This window comes from Amblyomma mixtum, chromosome 1, assembly GCF_055824585.1.
Source record: "Amblyomma mixtum isolate Tamu chromosome 1, ASM5582458v1, whole genome shotgun sequence".
Classification (NCBI taxonomy): Eukaryota; Metazoa; Arthropoda; class Arachnida; order Ixodida; family Ixodidae; genus Amblyomma; species Amblyomma mixtum.
In genome coordinates this window covers 312969373-312993007 of record NC_143012.1, presented here as the reverse complement: position 1 = coordinate 312993007, position 23635 = coordinate 312969373, and the positions used below count along the sequence as shown (strand labels likewise).

Below are 23635 nucleotides of genomic sequence, written 5' to 3'. Positions count from 1 at the left end.
CTTGGTTGTTCTCAGCTTCGTTGACAACCGGCCACTAAAAACACCGAAGCACAAACAAAGAGGCGCGCACACGCAAGGAACGCCGCGCGACTTCCGAGGGGAAGGGACACTCGCCACTCCGGTCGGAAAATTTGTTTTGTGTGTTTTTATGAGGTTCAGAGCCCCAAAACGACTCAGGCTATGAGGGACGGACGGTCTCTTTACCATGCACTGACATCGCACAGTACATGGGCGCTGTTGGGATTTGAGGCCCAGCCAGAGGTGACAGGCGAGCCAGGCAGGCGCCATCGGGCTGCCTTGACCAAAGGCGCTGGTTTCCGGAGAAGACGCAAGGAACGCTGGTGTGGGGGCGCCTCTGGAGACTGCGTCGCCGTGAACAAAAGCAGCTAATCCCCTTTGCCGAAAATTCTGAAAGCGGCGCTTGTACCGAACTGCGCTCTCCCGTGGATCGGAGGAGACAGCGAGCGGCGGCGGCGCCAACTCATCGCCCGCTTGCCCCTGAGCAGTCCGACAAAGCGGGGATGGACACGGCTGATTTGTCCCTCCCTCCTGAAGAATTCATCGGTGGCCGGGGTGCGTATTGCCAAAACATAGCCTGTACACGCATTCGAGCAGACGACGCCCAGGAGTGCTATCACGTGACCCTACGCAACTTCCGCCGTCATAAAAAAAATGGCGCCTTGCGTATGCGTGCGGTAGGGACCCTACGTGCGGGTTGCAGTTTCACGCGAGCGGTTTTACGCAGTTTTATGCAAGCCGCCTCGTTGGATCGTGGATACTTGGCTCCGAATGCTTAAAGTGCGTAGATTCCAAGGAGCTATGCAAGCCGCGCCGTGCCGCTGTTCTACGCTGGAAAACGCATCGTCGGTCTCGCAGCCTGCCCCTCGGGCCCTGTATCGTCGGACTCGCAGCCTGCCCCTCTGCCCGTGTGTAATTTTCTATCGATGCTCGCCGTTCGTGACAGCGTTGGTTCGCGATATATAGCTCTTGCGGAAGCTGGCCTTAACGCAGAAGTGGTTTCGGCAGTCGGTTGTGTGAAGTCGCGTCTGCAGAAGTTTTGCTCACTAAACTAACTCACTTTTCACCAGCGCACTTGCGCTCGCGGTGCTCTTTCGAGCAACAACGGTGTGCGCGTTTTGTCCCCAAGGCTAGACTTCTCAGAACTTGCGTCAAACTTGTTTTGACGAGTGTGGCCTAATGAAAGTGCACTTACTGTAGCCGTTTTTCCGGACTGGTGGTAACGGTGTTCTTGGTGCGATAGCATAAATTTGGATTGCCAAACCGCTATTTCTCAAAGTGAGGGGTAATAAGAACACTGTGCCGAGTGGGCAGTCGGGGATGCCGGCCCGACGCTAGGCACAACCTTTAAGCAGAGAAGATGCTAGTTTATCTTTTGTGTATTTCGTAAATCCATAGGCATGTGATCGGTGTGCTGGTCAGGCGCCATGATAAATTATCCATGCTTGCAGAAAGGCAGTTTTTCATGTATGCTTTCAGTTGTTCTAATGATTGCCTGCATATCCATCACAGACTATTGTAGTTCACTTCTCATCTAACAGGTAGACCTTCATTAGTGCCAAATCATTATGGTGTACAGCCTGCCTCACCCTTGTGTAGAGCGCTCAGCCGGCACACTTCTCTGCAAATGAAGTGACACCTCGTCGTACCTGCTAGATTATAGAGGAAATGATTCCATGTCAGTAGAGCCTCGCAGACCCACAAGCAATGTGGGCACTACAGCTTTGGCCAGGTGTCATGGGTTGCTGTCTAGTATGAATTTTTATTGCCTGCTGGCCACTGGTTTAGTGCTCGACATGAGGGTGATGCAGACTGTACATTACTTACTTTACGAGTTATCTCTGTTGACATGAGAGGAAAATTTAGCACGTTTCAGAGTAAGTCATATTTAAAAAGTTTTTTTAAGCTGATTACGTGCTAATGACAGTAACCTGGGATGCGTAATATTGGAAAATACCAAAATAAATATTTTCCCATCAAAAACATTTTTCCTTCAAGTGTGGCGTCATACCTTAAGAAGGAACAAAGATGCATACTTTATTGTGCAGGCATATATTTTTAGTATGCTTACATGGGATGGTGCATTTCAGATTGAGCAAAAAATGTGCTGGCTTCCAACAATGAGGTGCTTTCATAATAAGCTGATAACTTCCTACTTGTGCTTCTTAGAATGGCCATGACCAAACTCAGGTCCAAACTATTTTGCAGCAGTTTCAAAAGATCGTTTCTTCATTGGTTCCTTAAATTTCACTATGTGTGGAATAAATGCTCAGTTGTTGAAGTCTTATGTTCCTTGTATCACCTCTCTTGTGTCAAGCTTCTAAGCGCAAGTGAAAAGGAGATGTCCATCCGTTCTCTGCACCGCCCCAAGCCCCTCCTTCCTGCTGGTCGGCATGGCTGGCCTTGGCGGCCAAGTTGCCCAGTTGGCTCTTAGAGCACGTATAAGGCCTTGATTTAACCTGTTTAAGTATTTCTCTCTCTCTCTTATCTCCTGCACACAATACAGCATTGGTGTAGGAGAGGCCACCTTTTTGTACTTGATCTCAGTCTACCCATTCTTGCTTTAGAAAACTAAAATACTAATCACGTAGGGAGACACGTACCTCTTAAATCTTAATCACTGCAGCATTTCAGTACGTGTTAAGAGCAATAGAATGAAAAGAATGAGGTACGCAAATCTGTGGGGTACTGAATGTTAATGTAATGTTCCAACTTCTGCTTTCTTCTCCCCTGGTGTTAGTTTCATTATTTGTGTGCTCATAACCTTGCCAGTTGTTAGTGTAATTAACTGATTTTGTTTACGTTATCAGCTTTTGAAAGCCTATACGCAATAATATATGATAAAAAGATGTCTGTAGCACAGCTCTTCATATCAAAACGTGCATTTTCTTCCATTAGCTCAGTTGTACATTGTCAGCAACAGCCCTTTCTTTTAGAGACACAGTTTAGATTTACAGCATCACGCTAAGCACCAGATTAATTGCACCTTTTTCAATCTTCTATCCATTTGCTGCACTGAGTCCTTTGAATATGGCCAGAACCGTAAATATTTCTGAATTTTCATTGCAGTTACAGCACTATGTCTTCACAAATTGCTTTCTTTTAAATACACAGCTGAAGTCTCAAAGGAGTATTGCATACTACCTTGGCCTTCCTATCCATAAAATTGATGCACGCGAGAAAATGCCCTCAGTGTATAAGCAAGCCTAGGTCAGTGCTGTTGACATCAACCGCAAAACCTCGTTGATACGTTCATGGTTTATACGGTTTCTGGGTTCGTACACAGGTTACCTGTGTATGTTATGTTTTGCGTGTTGTGCTTCTCCGCGCTGCCACGTGTAAAGGGGGTCGAGGGCCTCTCAAGCTGCACTGTCGCAGCTTTTACCTTGGCCTCCTCCATTTTGTAAAAATGGACATCAATAAAAGAAAGGAAGAAAATCGCAGACATTAAAATGTCCCATTGAGTTACACTATTTTTCTTAAACACATTATTATTATTATTATTTACAAATGTATACATTCCAGGAAAACTCGATTTCCTGGCTACTACGTTTAGAATTTCGACAATATGTGGTCGTATAATTCGTATATTGACCAACCGCTCATGTGCAAACATTTTTTTTTTTTGCGGAGTGGTGACGTCTTTGCAGTGCCTACTTGCTATGAGGCGAAGCACCACCATCAAAAACAAAACAAAAAAATAAAAACGACGCATTAGCATTCGCGATGGCCTTTCCTGCGAGTGCGTGATGTGAAGAGCAGAAGCGCTGAAGTTTCATCGCGGTGCATAAGGGCAAGGAGAAGTTTTTTTCCGGGTCTGGGAAACGCAGCTTAAAAAGCAAAAACACTTCGACAATCGGGTGGCTTCCCCACGGTACTTAGGTGCAAACGGGAGAAGCATCCAACAATGACACGGAACAGATTTTGGTTACTTTCGTCATTGCCGACGACGGAGCTGATGTGTTGAGAATTTCCTTCTGTGTTAACGCGGACTGAACTCAGCGAGCACTGGAATAGGGTCTGTTCAGCTCTTGTGCCAAGAAATGGCAATCGACATTTTTATAAAGTGAAATTGTCAGTACATGTTTTTTACCTTATTCAACAGGTATATATCTCAGAATTAGGCGGTTTGGATCATGCGTTTTCCCGGATAATAGAGTTTTCCCCGTAATTAGAAAAAAAAAACGCATCAACGAGGTTTTACTACATTGCTCTTAGTAACGTTATCTGAAATGATAAGGGGCACTGGGTTGCTCATGACTGTGCTTGGCCTGTAATGGATGTGTGATCATCTCCAGCTGGATTAAACCCACTCTCCCAGTGTTCTCCAGTTACCCCTGTCTTGTGTGAATTTCCTTATATCATGGCAGTAGCTAACCTCTGCTGGCTGTTACTATATTCGCCCTTTCTTGATATACATTCTGTGGCTCAAACTGGAAGCTGGTTATCTGTTGTACACATTGCATGATGTGCCCTACTCCACTTCTTTTCCTTAAGTTTAATATATGACCACTGATCTAGGTTTCTTTTTCCCTACCTGTTAAAATTACATTTATTGATCTTTTTCCCACCACTTGTTCCAGTATTCACAGTTTCAATTCCAGATACTTTGTTTATTTTAAAGTCTGCACTTCTTAAGTGAGCTCTGACAGAATGGTATTTTCTGATATTAACAAGCTACTGTTCATCATGTCGGAATATCTACCAGATATGCTTTAGCTTATTCTTATTTATTATCTAATCCTTCATTATTCGTGTCCCCAATGAATACTTGGCCATGTAATTGCACACAAGGGCTGCTTCGAGTGTTTTCCCACTTTTGAGGAAATTATTTACCAGCCACTACCTTACCTTTAGTACAGTTACTTTATACATGTTGTAATTTTCAAACCTATCTGTCTGCAGTGCCTCATGAGCTCCTCAAATATTTGCCGCAAGTCTCCAAAGTTACTCAACAAGGTAATGTCATTAGCAAACTAGAGGTTGCCGAGGTACTCCCCACTAATTTGTATACCTCATTCTTTTCAGTTTATTGCCCTGAGCACATATTGGAATTCGGGAGTGAATAAGGTTTGGGAAGTGCACCTCCATGCGTGATACGTAACAATTTTCTGAAGAATTGTGGCAGTGTGGTTATGCGTGCATATGATTGCAAGCATTTTCAATCAGCCAAGTGCTCTTTTATAACTTATGAAGTTCATATACAAGGGTTATACTAGTGCAACATTTCTTCTATCCCTGAATGTCGTGAACATGATGTATGGGTGACACTAATACGCAAAGATACATGCTGCACTCCACAACCTCAAGAGGAACTCAAGCAGGTTAGCAAATTTGTTCAAGAAAAGTCCATGCACAGCTATACTTAATATGTCAAAACCAGTAAATAAGATGGCAGCTAGTGCATTAATTTACTGATTCTTGGTAACGTTTCCTGGTTATAATGTGAAATAGTCATCGTCTTGTCTATCCAGCGCGCCCATTTTCCTCATGGCACTGCTATCATGTGGTAAATCACCCTAAAAGAGGAAGGAAGGAGTAAACTTTATCCATAAAAAGGAATAACAATAAAATATTTCTTGCACCCTGGGAGGGCCCCTGAAAGTTGAGGAGCCCTTTAGAAGAGCGAGATGGGTTCAGGAAGGGCCCAAATGACCATCCTGACATTGCTGTTATGTGGTGATGTCCATTTGGCAGGCGTGTATACATAGTCGCAAATTTTCCTGCAGAAGGCTGCGCAAGGCTGCAAAATGTTCCACTACCTACATGGTTCTGCTGGCGACATATCATTTGAGCGACATATGCACACTGAACGAAATTTAATGCTCTCATTATCTGCTATTCGTGTGCTCAGTCATTTCGTTTCTCATGCCTGACAGGCTTCCTGGTCTTTGAATATGGATGGGTCCTGTGCAGCTTGCTTTCTCAACTCTTACTTTCCACACTCAACATATACTAATCATAAGTACAGAGTTAAACGTTCTTTTCCAGTGCATGAAAGCACCACAGAGTTCAGGCAAAGCAGTAGCAGTACGTGCTGCACAACAGGCGCGAGAAGCGAACATTTCAGCTGTGTGATGCCTAGAAAAAGAAAGTAATTTAAAATACGTTGTACAGTGTTTCAAATCATCAGAGAGAGTTGACAACATCACTTCATTAACTATCTTCGCCGACCTCATGCCCCATGGAAAGCCCTGGAAAACAAATCTAAGTACGACATATGTTATTGCAGGCAGGTCTGCACAGCACATGCACCCGCAGGTGTAGTTTCCCTTGATTTTGAGCTCGCGCAAAACAGCGCGTCGTTGTCCACATCGGATTTATATTGTTGCTTATGCGACCAGCAAAAGGTGGAAATTTTGGTATCTTTCCACCGCCGGAGCTCGTGCTGCCAAGACACGCACTTTGCCGATGAGGTAGCTAACAATGCGCAGAGCTGCTTGAGAAAAAAAAAAGTTGAACGTCGACGATCGACACAGAGGTTGTAAAAGAAAGCTGCGACTTGTCTTCGTCCTTCGTTTTATCACGTGATCACGCACGCACGCGCACATACACACAAACACACGACCAGACACGACATACCTCCTAGTCCCGCGTGAAGCGAAACCAAAACTTCCACGACAGTTCACGAACGCTAGGCAGCGCTACAGTCGCCGGAAGTGACGTCACTATGTTTATTTGTTTGCAAAGATGGCGTTTTTTGAGCTCGGTGGTGACAAGTGGACCAGAGTTTTTTCTGCGCTGTGAGCGTATGTCCTCCTTACCTTATTCGGTCCTCGTTGTTTTGCACAGTTTAAAAATGAACAAAGTGCACCAGCCAGCCTGCCAGAAGACATTGGTTTGCAAACAAATGCCGTTCTAAATATGTGATGTCAAGGATCTATGCAAGCAGTGCCGTTGGATGCTGGGTACGCCTTTTCTTGCAGTTTGTCAATCAGCTAGTAGTGTGTAATATTGGAACATTTGCTCGGTTGCTTGCCGTTCGAGGTGATACTAGGGTTGCAAGTATTTTTAGGGACCACAGTGGCACTGTTGCGAAAGCCGGGGCGTAATGTTGGCTGAGTTACAGCAAGCAGTTATGTGAAGTCACGGCTGCGAAAGTTTACTGCATAAACATTTCACAGAGCACTTGCGATCGCGAAACACCCTCCAGCCTTGGGGACTAGCGTTGTCAAATGGTGTACATGGAACTTGTTTACAAACTTGTTTTGTGAAGGCTGGCCAAGTGGAAGCGCATTTATTACATGCAGTTTAACGAAGTAGCTGTAACGGACCTTATAGTGTGAAAACATGCTTTCGTTTTGCGACCGCACCCTTTATTGTGACGCGCTGTTCACAACAGCAACCGCTCTGAACTATCGGTTTGTGTGTTCACTAAGCGAGAGGCTCGGGATTGTGAAACTTGATTCCGAGATCAGTGGGCTGTTTTGTGCAATCTGTAACAAGTAGCCACGCCGGCCGTTTGAGAGCACTGTGGTGAATTTGCGGTCGTCATGTCGGCCCTACGTTAGGCACTCCTTTTAAGCGGAGACGGTGGCACGTTTTTTTTTGGTATTTGATGATTTCATAGGTATGTGATTCATGTGTTGCGCAGGTGTCATCATAAGATGAGACAAGAGTGTTTAAATTAAGTCCGGGACACTTTTTAATATGCTCACATGGAATGGTGGAATTGAAGACAACAGTGAACAGTGAACAAAATAAATAAGTGCTGGCTTCCCACAGTGAGATGCTTTCATGATAACTTTTTATGTTTCTTGGAATGACCTTGACTAACTCCAATCACAAATTATTTCACAGCTACTTCAAAAGCATCTGAATTAGGTGAAACATTGTAGAACGCCCAGAAATTCGCCAGAACGCCCAGAACGCATTGTAGAAATTCCAGAATAGTCCGGACAGATAGTGATCGAACATTTCAAAACAGCTTTTTAAAGTCATCAGCAAATGCCACACACAGTTGACTAACATCATTGCTCATAAGATACAAAACTACTCTTAGTGAGACCCCTCGATGAAACCATATGGAGGAATTAGCAGTTTTGGAGAGTTGTTTATGCACACTGCTCCTACACTTAGTGAGGCAGCACCTCTGCCATTTAGCAAGTGCACAAGAAACACCAAGTAAACATTTTACGCAAAAGCAATCGTAGTTACACAGCCAAATCCTCTCAATCTGTCAACTACAGGAAAATGTGGTAACAGTGGCTTCGATTGTACATATGATATTGTTACGTAGCCGTTGGGGCTCGTAACCGAAACGCTTTAATGGTTGACGTGGACGGCACCGGAGAACAAGCCAAGAGCACCCAGAGGAAGCCGGAACCGATCTTCTTCTTCTTTCACTCGGCGGTGCACGCGACTTGCGAAGAGCAGCCGCCTAGTGGCTGCTTGTGGAAACGTGGCATTACCCCCCTCCCTAAAAAAAACATCGACCCGATGCATGCGCAAGAAAAGAAGGTAAGAAAAGCAGTTCACAAGAACATGGCAGAAAATAAGCAGTTCGTAAGCAAGGATGGTGCGAAAATGAACGGTCACAAGAAGCATGTGGTTATGGCGTGGCGGTAGGCTGCTAGCGGTGCTCGCGCGAGAAGTACGGCTTCATTCGCACGACGTGGACGACTTCGGGCTTCTGCTGGCGGCGATGAGAAGTAGAAGAGCCGTCTGGAAGAAGTTCGTATGTGACGTCACTGAGCTGACGGACCACTCTGTACGGACCGAAGTACTGCTTTAGCAGTTTCTCGGAAAGCCCTCGGCGTCGAATCGGAGTCCACACCCACACCATGTCGTCCGGTTCGAAGATCACTACTCGGTGGCGGTGATTGTAACGCCGAGCGTCTCGGCCTTGCTGGTTCCGGATGCGCAGTCGCGCAAGCTGCCGTGCTTCTTCGGCGCGCTGAGTAAAGTCCTCGGTACCAGCTTCGGAGTCACGACCGTCATGGGGCAACATGGCCTCTAGCATGGTGGACACCTCGCGGCCATACAACAGAGAGAAGGGCGTCATGCGCGTTGTCTCTTGTTGTGCCGTATTGTACGCGAATGTGACGTACGGTAGGATGTCATCCCAAGACCGATGTTCAACGTCCACGTACATAGACAGCATGTCGGCGAGAGTTTTGTTGAGACGTTCGGTCAGGCCATTCGTCTGCGGATGGTAGGCGGTGGATTTACGGTGGGTAGTGCCACTCAGCTGCATGACGGATTCCAGCAGCTTGGCCGTGAAAGCTGTGCCTCGGTCCGTTATGACAACTGACGGGGCGCCGTGCCTGAGGACGATGCGCTCGATGAAAAATTTCGCTGCTTCGGCTGCCGTGCCTCGTTCGAGGGCCTTTGTTTCAGCATATCGCGTGAGGTAATCGGTAGCGACTATTATCCACCGGTTACCCGAGGAGGAAGTTGGAAAAGGGCCCAACAAGTCCATGCCAACCTGCTCGAATGGAAGTCTGGGCACTTGGACAGGCTGCAGTAAACCAGCTGGCCTTACAGACGGTATTTTCCGTCGCTGGCAATCGTGGCACGTTCGTACATAGTGGCGCACTGCCGCCGCAAGTTTGGGCCAGTAAAAACTCTTTTGAATGCGAGCCAAAGTTCGAGCATAGCCGAGATGACCGGCGGTGGGCTCATCATGACATGCCTGCAAGACTTCGTCGCGGAGAGTGTCTGGCACGACGAGGAGATAATCCCTTCCCGTGGGAGAGAAGTTGATCTTGTAGAGCACGTCGTTTAGGAGACAAAACGAGGAGTGCGTTCTGGCGAAGGGACGGGGTACTTCCGTAGTACGGGCTTTCAGGAAGTCGATGAGTGGAGCGAGTCCCGGGTCCTCACGTTGGCGCTGCGAAACAGTGACTGCGTCGACAGTTGCGATAAGAGGGAAGTCGGGCTCTTCGTCTTCGTTCGTCGACTGGATAGGCGAACGGGACAAGCAGTCGGCGTCGTTGTGCTGGCGTCCGGACTTATACACGATGGTCATGTCGAACTCTTGTAGACGTAAACTCCAACGTGCAAGGCGTCCGGAGGGATCGCGCAAGTTCGTCAACCAGCAAAGAGAATGATGGTCGCTCACGACCTGGAAGCGGCGGCCATAAAGATACGGGCGAAATTTCATCACTGCCCAGACAACAGCGAGGCACTCTTTCTCGGTGGTGGAATAATTGGTTTCAGCACGAGACAAAGTCCGGCTAGCGTACGCGATGACTCGCTCAGCGCCATCCTGCCACTGTACGAGCACAGCGCCGAGGCCTACGTTGCTTGCATCCGTGTGAACCAGGGTCTCGGCATGGGCATCGAAGTGGGCAAGCACAGGCGTTGTTTGCAAGCGGTGCCGTAATTCATCGAATGCCTTTTGCTGTTCTTCTGTCCAGGCGAAGGTGACATCATCTCGGGTGAGACGCGTCAACGGGGCAGCAATTCGTGAAAAGTTTGCAATGAATCGGCGGTAATAGGCGCAGAGTCCCAAAAAACGCCGGACTGTCTTCTTGTCGGATGGAGTAGGGAAGTTGGCGACGGCTGCAGTTTTGGCGGGATCGGGCTGAACACCTCGACGGCTGACGACGTGGCCCAGGAACAGGAGCTCTTCGTAACCGAAGTGGCACTTTTCAGGTTTTAACGTGAGGCCGGCAGATCTTATAGCCCGTAGCACGGTGGAAAGGCGTTGGAGGTGTTCCTCGAACGTTGGGGAAAACACAATAACGTCGTCCAGATATACTAAACAAGTTTGCCATTTAAGGCCGGATAAGACTGCGTCCATCATTCGCTGGAATGTCGCTGGAGCGGAGCACAATCCAAACGGTAGGACCTTGAACTCGTATAGTCCATCCGGCGTGACAAACGCAGTCTTCTCACGGTCCCGTTCGTCTACTTCGATCTGCCAATAACCGCTTTTGAGATCGAGCGAGGAGAAGTAGCGCGCATGGCGCAGCCGGTCCAAGGAGTCATCAATGCGTGGTAGCGGGTAGACGTCTTTTTTTGTGACCTGGTTGAGTTTGCGGTAGTCAACACAGAATCTCAGACTGCCGTCTTTCTTCTTAACCAAGACGACAGGTGAAGCCCAGGGACTCCTCGATGGCTGTATGACACCGTCATTCAGCATTTCGTCTACCTGCTGAGCGATGACTTCGCGTTCCCGCGGTGACACTCGGTATGGATTCTGTCGGACTGGTCGAATACGTTCGTCGGTTATTATGCGGTGCTTGGTGAGGGGCGTCTGCTTGACCGCGGAGGCAGACGAGAAACAGTCTTGAAACTGAGAGAGCAGCCCGACAAGTCGATCCTTCTCGGTAGGTGATAGAGCGGGGTTCACATCGAGGGCGAATTGGGCCGTTCGGCTGGCAGATGTCCCGGTCTGGAGTGCGATGCAATCAGAAGTTTCGGCGATATCTTCCAAGTAGGCGACCGTGGTCCCTTTGGCGATGCGTTGTCGCTCATTGCCGAAGTTGGTAAGGAGTACATCCGCGAGGCCGTTGGTCGGATGGACGATACCGCGGGCAACACAGACGCCGTGATGGAGCAGCAGCTCAGTGTTCTGTTCGGCTACCCCTGCAGCACTGGACTGGTCGTCGCACCTGACGGTAACGAGAGTACATGAGCGTGGCGGCACTGTTACATCCGCGTCAAGGATGCGCAAAGGGGCGTGGCGTCGGTCGGCGTCTGCGGAAGTCGGTGCAGGCGGTGAAAACGTGGCCAAACGGCGAGGAACGTTAATGACGGCACCATGCTGTCGTAAGAAGTCAAGTCCGAGGATGAGGTCCTTGCAACAGTTGGGCAGAATAACAAAAACCGCAACAAACACGGAGTCGGCAATGGTGACTCGTGCAGTGCAACGCCCTAAAGGTGTCATAAGGTGGCCACCAGCAGTACGAATTTGGGGTCCAGGCCATTCAGTCCGAACTTTTGCGAGCCGATCCGCGAAATTCTTGCTGATTATTGAGAAGTCTGCTCCTGTATCTACTAAAGCAGTCACTGGGTGCCCGTCAACAAGCACGGGAAGGTCGGCGCTAGCTGTGTCATTGGTATGAGGGAAGCTCGGAGTCACGGAATCACGCTGCGGCGGCGTCGCTGTCACGGAATCACGCTGCGTCGTCACGGGGGGGTCTTCGGGACGTCGGTTTCGTTTTTCAGCAACCTGCCCCCCTGAGGTCGCCGCCTTCAGTTTCCCCGGCGTGGGCTTGGCGACCGCCCCCTCAGCGTATCGCTGAAAGTACGACGGCTAGGTGACGAGTAGCGGACGGGAGAAGGTGACCGTTGGCGGCCGTTCGGTGAAGTCTGCTGGGCAGCAAGGTATTCCTCGATTTCCCGAGGTCGCTCACCGAACCGTGGGCGCGGGGCGTGACGTGAAAATCCCTGAAGCCCGAGTTCACGGTAGGGGCAGCGCCGATACAGGTGGCCGGCTTCCCCGCAGTGGAAGCAGAGCGGCCGCTGACGAGGAGTGCGCCAGATGTCGGCCTTCCGGACCGGTGGTTGCATGGCGAGTCCCTGCTGCGGTGGCCGCTGGTAGGAGGGTGGCGGCAGTGCGGCGGCAGGGTGCGAGTCGAACGGGATAGGCTGCGCGGGAGGCACCGCGGGCTGACGGACAGCTGCTGCATAACTCAGAGGGCGTGGCTCGGGCAGCAACTGAGGCGGTGCAAACGCTTCCCGGATCTCCTCGCGCACGACTTCAGTGAGGGCAGCGGCTGTGGGATCAGGCGAGATGATGTGGAGTTTCCGGAGCTCCTCGCGAACTACGTCTCGGATCAACTCTCGCAAAGAGGAATGTTCACTGGCGCTGCACGAAGCGGCCACTGAGTTGAAGGGCTGAACGTACGCAGACTCGTTTCGTCGGGAACGCTGCTGGAGGGCTCGCTCAATGAGGGTTGCTTCACTGATGAAGTCGGCAACGGTCTGGGGGGGATTCCGCACCAAACCAGCGAAAAGATGTTCTTTTACGCCCTGCATCAGGTGGCGCAACTTCGCGGCCTCCGTCATGTCGGGATCAGCCCGCCGACAAAGACGGGTCACGTCTTCGGCAAACATGGCGACGCTCTCGTTGGGCTTTTGGATACGGGCTTCCAGGAGGCGGCGCGCTCGGTCGCGGCGGTCGGGGCTGGAAAACGTATCGCGCAGCTGCTGGCGGAAGGCATCCCAGCTTTGAAGACCGGTCTCCCGGTTCTCGTACCAGGTTTTGGCGCCGTCTTCCAGCGCGAAGTATACGTTGCGCAGCTTCATGGCAGAACTCCACTGATTAAAGTTGGCCACACGTTCAAACTGTTCAAGCCAGTCGTCGACGTCTTCAGTAGGAGCGCCATGGAAACTCGCCGGTACACGGGGCTGCTGGAGGGTTAGATGAGGGGAACTCGCCTGCGCCATGGGATGAAGCTGAACGGGGCGGCGGTCGGGAAGGAGACCGAACTCTGGGGAGAGGCCGTGAACGCGGCGGCTGCTGCGATGAACGGGTGTAGACACCAGCGGGAGTCGGTCGGGACTCGCTGAACCGCTGCGAGAAGAGGTCCGGGACATGGGATCTTGAATGCACCTCCACCAGTGTTACGTAGCCGTTGGGGCTCGTAACCGAAACGCTTTAATGGTTGACGTGGACGGCACCGGAGAACAAGCCAAGAGCACCCAGAGGAAGCCGGAACCGATCTTCTTCTTCTTTCACTCGGCGGTGCACGCGACTTGCGAAGAGCAGCCGCCTAGTGGCTGCTTGTGGAAACGTGGCAATATAGAGCCGTGCAGCTGTCATAGATCCCACTTGAAGGGCAAATAGCCGTGTTTGTGTTTCCGAGCAGGCTTAAAGCTGAGGCAACGCACAAAATGTAGAAGAAAGCCTCAAAGCAAAGTTCACCTTACAGTGTTCAACAAAACTTGGTCATGCGATGGGCAGTAAAACTTTACAGTATGAAGGAGGGGAAAGGTGAAAAGTTTAGACTGGCAGCTGCAAGGTTGCAAGTTAAGCAGTGCAACTTCAGCACTGTAACGGAAGACCTGCTGCTTGATTGTGTCATGGCCAGCGGGGAAGTGGTTAAATCAGAGAGGTGGTCGCTGAAGGCTGTCTTAAGGATCTTGAAAACACCGTGTGTCTTTAAAAAGAAACTGGCAAAGCAGTGCAAAAAACCAAAGATATGTTGCAGTGTACAAAAGCCTGTGATGCATTGGAGTGCACCATAGAGTCAGGAAAAATGCCAAGGAAAGACAAACATGCACAAGAACACCCAGCAGAATTGCAGACTCAGAGCTGTGGTCACCTTTGGAGTGTTAGAGAGCTATGCTACTCTTTTCAAGCAGAAAAGAGCATAGCTATGACCAAACAGTGCAGTTTGCAGCAGTCTGCCGGACTGTTAAAAGACGATCAAAAAATCAAGGCCCCACCGCGGTGGCTCAGTGGTTATGGCGCTCGGCTGCTGACCCAAAAGACGCGGGTGCGATCCCGGCCGCGGTGGCCGAATTTTGGATGGAGATGAAATTCTACAGGCCCGAGATGCGATGTCAGTGCACGTTAAAGAACCCCCAGGTGGTCGGAATTTCACTACGGCGTCCCTCATAGCCCGAGTCGCTTTGGAACTTTAAACCCTAATAAACCATACCAAACCAAAAAATCAAGAATTATGAGAACAGCACACATGAGAACTCACATCAGATTTTGGAATAGGAAGACTTCAGGATAAGGCCACTGTCAGGGGCACTATGCACCGTACTTTTACTGAATTATTCATGAGCATCAATCGTGTGGTGCAAAATTCCTTCTTAAAATGCATGCGTGTCCAGCTCGCAGCACAAACCTGACATCACAAGCAAGTGCACAGTGTTGCGTGCGGTACATGACACGCCCCTCAAAATCAAGTGTGTTATCAAGAATAGACATGTTGCATTTGATCTTCTCGAGAAATGTCCTCAGTGCAATTTTGCACTTCGGACATTTTCTAGCACATTACTCCGAAGGGAGTGGGGCCTTTTTTTTGGCCTCTTGGAACAGGGTTGACCTGGTGGGCGTCCAGCTGGCACCCTTTTGGAGCCCCTTGTCAACCCCGGCCGGCGTCTCGCAATACTTGTAGGCTGCACCCGGATTTGACGTCCCCGGTGCCTCCGTGCTGCTGCAGTTGCCTTGAAGGCAAGCATAAGCCCAGCTGCGTCATTTCCATTGGGCACGCGGTCCAGCTCATGCCCAAGACACCGCAGGATTTCTAGATATGCAGGGTTGTGCTCATTCATGGCATGCAGGCGGCGCAGCTGGGACTCCAAGCTCCGGTACACATCTTCTCTTTCCTGCATGAAAGGTTGTGGAACTGAATGACTAGATTCTGTCCACTTTGAGCGTTTCGAATGTTCAAAGCTCTGTAGCTATCATCTACCCTGTGATGGAAGTTCTAGTTGCAGGCTGGGCTACAGCAGCTGAGGATTGCCATGTTGGTTTTCTTTCTTTTTATATATTAGCATTCTCATTATTTGCATGCACACTTCTTTGAAATTAGCCGCCGCGGTGGCTCAATGGTTATGGTGTTTGGCTGCTGACCCGAAAGACATTGGTTCAATTCCAGCTGCGGCAGTCAAATTTCGATGGAGGCGAAATTCTAAGAAGCCCGTGTGCTGTGCGATGTCAGTGCACATTAAAGAACCCCAGGTGGTCGAAATTTCCGGAGCCCTTCACTACGACGTCCCTCATAGCCTGAGTTGATTCGGGACATTAAATCCTCATAAACTAAACTAAACTTGTCTGAAATTGTTACAAGTAGCCAATTATGACCGTGGCACCCTATTGCTATCTTTGCAGTAAGCTCTGAGCTGAATCAGAATATTCATTTGCTGGACATGAAACTTCACTGTAGCAAGGCATACCTCTTCATGCATATGCGGTAAAGACCTGGTCAGTAGAACAATCTGAGTTTAACATTCTTGATATATAGGTCCGTTGCAAATGTTCCCAGCATTTACAGACAAAACTGTGGCTCATTTATTCATTCTTGCCTGGTATAGCCTTTCATCTGAATGGAAAGCTGCAGACTTGAATGTGCAACTAACATCGGCAAGGTAATATGTATCGCACAGAATTCTAGAATTTGTATTTCTACACTAGTGTTACTTTCAGCATGAACTCTAAAAAGTGCCTTTCTTTACCTGCACTGGCATTGCTGAGGAAAGAAGGATTTAGGATGAGAAGGAAATTTACAGGGAATATGCACCTGGGCAAGCTGGGGTTGATCACAGTCTTGCGCAGTAGGTGACAGCTGTCTTGATGTGGAGGGCTGGCAGTCGTCTTGCATGTGGCTTGCTTCACAAGCCTGTGGGTTTTCGTAACTGCAGCTTGCCTGGTCGGGCTCTTCTTGAGGCTGCTCTCCTTCCAGGAAGGGCATAAAGAAATCCCGAGGGGGGCACTTGTTGCCTAAGGCCAGCTTGCCCAATTGATGCCGGTCTCCTGTGTTCAGGGGCGGAGCATTGGGAAACAATCCCCCAAAAGTTTCATGGACAAGCGCCTGGTGCTTGCAAAAAGCACCTTGTTTTTTTGCTGCGCAGCTGCACATTCCAAAATCTGCTGACACTTCATATATTGTGTCTTGGCGTGTGGCACTGGGCACTGCATAGAGGTTGTGTCCTGTTAGTCGTATGGTGTCAGCAGCTCCTGATGGCATCCGGGAAAGGAGCCATTTGTAAGCCAGGTGATGACTGGCAACACGGCTGTTAGCATGGCGGAGGATGCGGCTCTCGAAGTATCTCTCCCACACCACGGCCACTGCATCCACTAGTGCAACGGCGTTGAAGGCCTCTGCTCTGCTGAGCACGATGTCTTTTAGGATACGGATGGTGGCCTCAGAGAAATTATTTGTGTTGTGCCCCCGTGTGGTGATGTTTGCACGAAAAAGGAGCACCCACTCCTCTTCCCTTTTGAGGAATGCCTTCACCCGTTCTATGTAGCCCTGGTGGGATTCAGACCCAAGCCTGGCTTTCGCAGCTTCCAGCTTCTCTTCTGTGTCAGCATACATGACCTGTAGTTGGAGTTTGGAATCCTTTAGTGAGAAATGTGCCAGTGCCTTTCACATACACATATGCACATTTACGCTGTGCCTGTAATTTCGCACAGTCCCCCTCTTTAAAAAAGAACTACATTTGGACAAAACTTGCTCCTGGAATGTTGACATTAGTTGCCGTCTCTGGTCCTTGCCAACATGGTTGTGGGCAGCTGTCAGCCAGCGCCACTCTGCCTGGGCCACATGAAAATGGCACAGAAGCTGCCTGGCTGGAGGCCATGTTTCCTGCAGTGCAGCCTTCTCTGCACTGGAGTTGTCTGTCATAAATACGTGTGGTGCCTGCAGCGATAACAATAGCCGATTTCAGCACGCCTATCAAGCCAAGAACAATTGATAGCTTTTAGTGTTTGTTCTTCACGTGACCTGCAAGGATTCATCCTTGGATCTTTGTTTTTTGATTAACAATATTGTGGCTAGCTTTCTTCTAGAAATCTGACTTTACATCATCTGTTGCCAAACATTTGCACATAGTGTGAATCCTGGCGGATATCCGCTGCTTTCAGAGGACTGTTGTAATGAGGATCACAGACAAGAAAATTCTGCCGCAGTTTAAAGCAGTTGAAATAATATCACTATGCAGAAGCGACAGCGTATGCATACTCTGGACCCTGGCTTACTAGTAGGGGTTGGACTTTTCGGTTGAAACCAAAAAAAAATAAAGAAAAAGGTCAGTATCCATGGCATAGATGCCATGGCTAGCTTGCTGTTAAGTAGAAATAACCCAATCTGCTTGTCGATGGAACTGCATAACCAGGCCTGGGGTTAGGTCCGATATCGGTGACCAGAACCGACAGTGCACTTCCTCACCAGAGCAGGATTTGGCCGCCCTGGTGTAGTACTTGGTCAAAACCTCCTGTATTAATACACTAGTTAACCCTGTCTCCAGCGGCAGCTCAGCAACTGACCAAGGCAGCAGCCAGGCCTGTGACACAACAGAGGGTGCCAAGAATCTCTTGCTCTGGACAGACCGTCGCTGGAAACTGAACCTGGTGACTGTTAACTCTAGCCTTATCCAGTGAGGCTAGTCTTGCAAAGCTTTTTGAGGAACTAGCAGGCATTAAATGAGATGTCGTGGGGCATAGCGAGGTTAGGACAGATGAGGCATATACAGTCCTAAAAGAGGGCACATACTATGCTATCGTGGATTAGTGGAGATAGCAGAACTAGGTGTGGAGTTCCTTATCAGTCAGAATATAGCTGGCAACATAGAGGAATTTATATTATTAACAAGAGGGTGGCAGCTATCGTAAATAACATTAAGTGCTAACTGAAGGTGGTACAAACGTATGCACCCGCATTTAGCCATGATGACCAGATCACTGAAAGCTGCTATGAAAACGAGGAATCTGCAGAGAACGAAATAAAAACACACTGCAGTGTACTGATAGCTGACTTCAATGCCAAGGTAGGAAAGGAGACCAGGCAGTAGGCGACTATGGTATAGGCTCTAGGAACAGCAGGGGGGGAGTTATGAGTAGAGTTTGCAGAGAGGAATAATTTATGGATCATATTCCTTCTGAAATGAAATAGACTTCATACTGTGCGCTCATCCTGGTATCGTGCAGGCTGTGGAAGTTCTCAGAAAGGTGCGTTGTAGCGGCCACAGGATGGTAAGGTCTCGATTTAGCCTATGCTTGAAGGGATGGGAAAAAACAGTGAGACGGAAGCCCATTAACGCGTTAGCGGTAAGAGGGAAAGTAAAGGTCTCACTGCAGAACAGCTATTCGGCTGTAACCAAGGGCGACGACCTTAATGTTCAGGCATTGGACGATAGTCTCACATCTATCATTACGTAGTGTTCAGTAGAAGTAGAAGGTAGGATGGTAGACTGCTTACTGCCAAGCTCTCTGAGGAGACGGAATATTTGATTCAGAAACGCTGAAGCATGAAAGCCTCTAACCACAGGTACGAAATAGAATCAATACGGAATAGCTAATCAATAAGTGCAAGGTAACCGTCATAAGGAATTTTAATATGGAGAGAATTGAGTGTGCTCTGAAGAACGCAAGTAGCCAGTAATGTGAACATTTCAGCATTTTTGCTTTTATACTGTAGGCCCAAAAAGTTACGTATGCTTTCTTTCTAGTCTGTACAACAATTTTTTTACCTTTAGAGAAATGGCTGTTCGCATGTTTGTATGACCATTGCAATTTTACAGGAACTGATATCATTCCCTTTCGTGCCGCAGACATGTTAGTAAACTGCAACATTCTGTTCCCCTCTATTCTTCACTCAAACTTGAGCCGTAACTGCACCCTCACTGAGTGCATATGGCGAAGTTATGGGTTTTGTCTAGCACAGTGTTGAAATATCGCTCTTACATTTTTCATTATGGGGTGCTTTCGTGAACAATATGGCAGCCTAGAATTGCATCTCTAACACTGACCTACAACCTCTTGCAATGCTTGGCAGACAACCACATTTTATGGTGATGAAGTAATGGGGAAGGAAACATGAAGGCATATTTTCTTGAAGTTAGCTTCTGCAATGCACAAATTAAAGGCAGTGTTATTGTTTTTCCTACTTACGGCCTGACCTCCGAAGCAGAAAGGATGAGTGTCTTTTAGAAGTTGAAATGCAGCCATGTAGCCTTCTGTGCTCTGCTCATTGTGAAGTAGCACCGCTATTGGCACAGCACCAGCCATTGTTGCCACCAGCACCACCGTGGTTACTTTTGACAAAGACTGTACCTAGAAAACGGCCACGAAAGTACAGTGCGCGGGTGGAGGGCAGTGCGAAATGCGTAGGAGGAGGAGGTAGAAGAGGAAAGGCAGGGAGGTTAACCAAAGAATAATCGGTTTGCTACCCTACACGGGGGGAAGGGGGTGAGGGAATAAAAAGAAAGAGAAAGGAGGGTAACAGAAAATTGAAGTCACAGGGAAAGTCAGCGTTCGTTGAAGTCGCAGCCTGTCATGCAGGCCAGAAGTTCGCAAGAAGCCGAGCAGTGCCCCTTCCCCCTTTCGTCGGGGCCTTTTGTCGGGGCAATCATGAAATAAGATACCACGTAGTACACTGATTTGCTTAACATTTCCTGGTGATAAAATGAGTCATGGTCTTGTCATTCTGACGTGCCCACTTTCCTCACGACACTGCTGCCATGCGGTGAATCTACCCTACAAGGGTGCATGCATTATGTGGTGAAGTCCACCTGGTAGGCGTGTAGTTGCGAATTTCTCTGGAAAACAGTGCGCAAGACTGCAGAACATTCTACTGCTTGCATAATCCGACTGGCGACATATCATTTGATCGACATATGCGTACTAAACTTAACGCTTTCCAGTTTTCAGCCCATTCGTGCGTTCAGTCGTTTCTTTTCGCACTGCATGTCAGGCATTCTTCGAAAATGAAGTCTTGTGCAGCTAGCTTCTCAACTATTATTACCTTAGTGATACTTGTTGGGTATGTTAAGATCGGCGAACACAGGCCTGGGAGGAATTCCAGTAAGACGTGAGTCATGCAACAAAGGTGCGGCGGGGAACAGCGGTGACGGCGGCAACGTCAGGTGGCCAAGTCTGCCCACGGGTCGCCGGACGGAGTGACGCCGTGAAAGGTCACGCTGTTGATTTTACTTGAAAGGCGACTGCTACATTGACTGAGGTCCTGCGTTTCGGACATCAGGCGGGGGCGTACAAGGCCCCTCATTCACCTGCTGGGAAACGCAGCGCACTTACTTTCCCAGGGGGCACCGATCTCAACACAGTGCTGAATCGACACGACAGCCTTCGATGACGTGTCTTTCCCCCTGTCCACCGGCTGGGAAACGGCGTGGCCTTCCTTTCCCACGGAGGTGCTGCACCTGCCAATTCGACACGACGGTGTTCGAGGTCTGCTGGCTTTCCCCTTTCCCATCGACCGAGCTGCGGGAGAGTTCAGCACCGCCCCTTGACGTGGGTGGTACCGCCAGCGCCCACAACTGTCCACCTGACTGGAGAACGTTTTCCGAACTTTATTCCCTAGTCAGAGATCTCGGGAATACCAAGGGCATTTAAGGGGATGTTGTTTTGTAACCACCACACTCCCATCTCGTCTGTAAATATGTAAAATAAACCTTATGTACAGTTTCCTCCATATCGGAGTTCGACATCGTTCTTCGGAGCTGGGACCTGCGGGGCTGAACGATTCAGTCAACTCCAGGACCCCCCCGTCTCCAGCAGGTGGCTAGTTGGTGCATGTTTCCAGAAAAAGGGTTCAACACGTGCATGTTATAAAAACAGGGTTACACGTTCATTTTCATTGTGCTAAAGCACTACAGAGTTCAGGCGCTGACTGAAGGCAGCAAAAAACTAAATAGTAGCACATGCTGCACAACGGGCGCTATAGGAGCAAATATCAGACGCGTGATGCCCGGAAAAAACAAGCTAACTACTTTAACAGCGTTTATATTCATCAAAGAGAGTTGACAACATCTCGCTTGACTATCGGCGCCGACCTCATGCCCCCTAGAAAGCCTGCGGAAAAGAAAAGGTATGTACAGTCGCCGTTAAAAGTAAATGGAAGGCGACTTTGTCAAAAAAATTAATTTCTTTAAATCTAAAGCATAATGGTCCATGTTTGTTGGTGGACAGTGCAATTCGCGCAACCACAATTAGTCTGCACATATGTATTCAAGGATGCATGAATTAAGGGGGGGGGGGGGGGGGGGGGCGTAATTATTAAATTTTTCGTTAATATTGCCTTCCATTTACTTTTGACGGCACCTGTACGTATCACTGCATCCACTGGTATACGTTGCACGGACACCAGCGGATGTGGTTTTCCTCTGTGCTGAGCCTGAGCTCGCTCGAGCTGCACGCAAAAAGAGAAAAAAGCTGTGCAATGACGTCGCGCCCACGCCTGCGTAAAGAGAACAAAAAAAAAAAACGCGACGAGAACCCAGGCAGTGCGTTTGAATCGAGTGCAAAGCGCCGCGTTGCACGCAAAGAGGAAAAAAAAAAGCTGGGCGCACCCTCGCGCAACGACAAAAACAAAAAATGCGACGAGGGCCGAGGCAGTGCGCGTGAATCGAGTCCCTGCATGAAACCAAAACCGAAACTTCTCTAGAGTCGCTTTGCAAACGCTAGGCGCCGCCAGCGCTGCTTCAGCCGACGGAAGTGGCGTGAAGTCACGTGATCGCACTCTTGGGCGTCGTCTGCTCGAGTGCGTCTACGGGATATGGTTTGGCAATACGCGGCCGGGGTGTGCACTGTCTGCCTCCGTGTCGCTATCTCTCTAGAGATCAAAGAAACAGGCACACATCTCAAGACGGCTCGAAACACATGCTCGCCGGTGCCGCTGTATGTCTGCAACGACGCGTCCCCGGACGCGGCACTTTGCAGATGTGACCCAAAGCGTGGAAGCAGGGCCGCTTTTTACTCTTTTGGCTGAGCGCACCGCCGCCCCTGACGTGCGGCCATCACTCACGGTTCGAGTGAGTGATTTTCCAGGGGGGTGCAGCCGCCCCCCCTTGCCCCCCCCCCCCCCTCCGGACGCCCATGTTTCTAGGTATTGGCAAAGCCTGCGCTGGAGTACATGCTCCATGAGTTTGCCAACAGAAGATGTGAGGGAGATGGGTCTGAGGTTAGAAGTGAGCAGAGGTTTGCCAGGTTTGGGGATGAAAATGACTCTCGCCTCTTTCCATTGTGGTGGGAGGGTGCCCAGTTGCCAGCACTCATTAAAGTATTCTGTAAGTGCAGCAATGGATTGTGCGTCGAGATTCCTGAGAGCCTTGTTATGTACCCCGTCTGGGCCGGGGGCTGGAGCTGCCTCCAAAAAAATGACCTCCTGTTGGCAGATGAAGGATGTGTTCCGGAGGGAACACCGTTCACGCCAGGCGATAGTAGTGGGTGATTTCATGGTACGTGGGCGACCATGCGGTCTCTAAAGGAGCGGAGCTCACGGAGAATATGAGGAAGCCCATCCGCCCAGTCGCAGAGTCCTCGGGATATGGGATGACCAAGCTGCTTCGTTACCTTGGAGATATGAGCCGGTGCCCAGATAAGTTGGACAGGGCGAGGGAGAGTACTGGGTGAGGACGTGAGAATAGCGAGAGTTACAGGGGATATCCTGCCTTTTGAGAAATTTCGGGCAGCAGTTTTGGAGTCACTCATTGTGTATTTGCCGCTGATGGAGGCGAGGGCCAAGGCTATGGCGGCCTCTTAAGTCTACTCGACGCAACAGCTTTCAGAGAGGTAGTAGAAATGGGTAGTCCGTGGTTGTTGACCACCGCTGCTACGAAGGCAGCGTGGTTACGTATTCGGCGGCGTAGACGTCGACCATGTCTTCTCGTTCACCTCGTGATGTTAGGGGTGCACGTTGCGGGGGATGGGGATGATTTTGAGGTGTGACCGAATTGCGGGAGGGATATCTGTTTTGTCGCTGAGCGAGGACTCATGGCCGATGTGCAGCCTGTTGAGGATTTAGCGGCTTGTATGTTTGAGGGGATTCGTGGGGCTCAGTTTTCCTTTCTTTTGGTCTTCTATCACTGGTGTCGTCCGCCACGATCTGCGTCACCGGGAAGCAACAACCTGTTACAGAATACCAAAAGGAAGACAAAACATCGCAAAATACGGCCAAAGGTTTTTTTTTTTTTTTTCCGTGGGCTCAATGCAAATAGAAAAAAAAATTGGCTATGGCTTAGCTAAGGT

General features: G+C 49.3%; 1 protein-coding gene and 1 long non-coding RNA gene across 3 annotated transcripts; one reads left to right on the top strand and one right to left on the bottom strand.

Annotated features, from left to right (window-relative positions):
- Positions 1-611: 611 nt before the first annotated feature.
- Positions 612-21080, top strand: LOC149372477 (uncharacterized). Of its 2 annotated transcripts, none has more exons than XR_016287001.1 (4): positions 612-926; positions 4924-4977; positions 5047-6926; positions 15045-21080. It is a non-coding gene; the product is annotated as an uncharacterized LOC149372477 (long non-coding RNA). The 2 variants fall into 2 exon arrangements; XR_016287000.1 differs by having other exon boundaries at positions 14966-21080.
- Positions 14567-17303, bottom strand: LOC149372478 (uncharacterized). The gene is made up of 3 exons (XM_089566978.1): positions 17103-17303; positions 16170-16970; positions 14567-15255 (listed from the first exon to the last, which is right to left on the bottom strand). Exons 1-3 carry the CDS (start codon positions 17274-17276, stop codon positions 14884-14886), a joined length of 1347 nt encoding a protein of 448 aa, XP_089423104.1. The 5' UTR covers positions 17277-17303; the 3' UTR covers positions 14567-14883.
- Positions 21081-23635: the final 2555 nt, after the last annotated feature.

Excerpts from the sequence above, each read along its gene's own strand:
- LOC149372478 (XM_089566978.1), bottom strand. The coding sequence starts at position 17,276 with ATGACAGACAACTCCAGTGCAGAGAAGGCTGCACTGCAGGAAACATGG. Across the intron at positions 16,971-17,102 it reads TGTCAACATTCCAGGAGCAA|GTCATGTATGCTGACACAGA; the intron begins GTTTTGTCCAAA and ends CTCCAACTACAG. Across the intron at positions 15,256-16,169 it reads ATCAACCCCAGCTTGCCCAG|GAAAGAGAAGATGTGTACCG; the intron begins GTGCATATTCCC and ends CCTTTCATGCAG.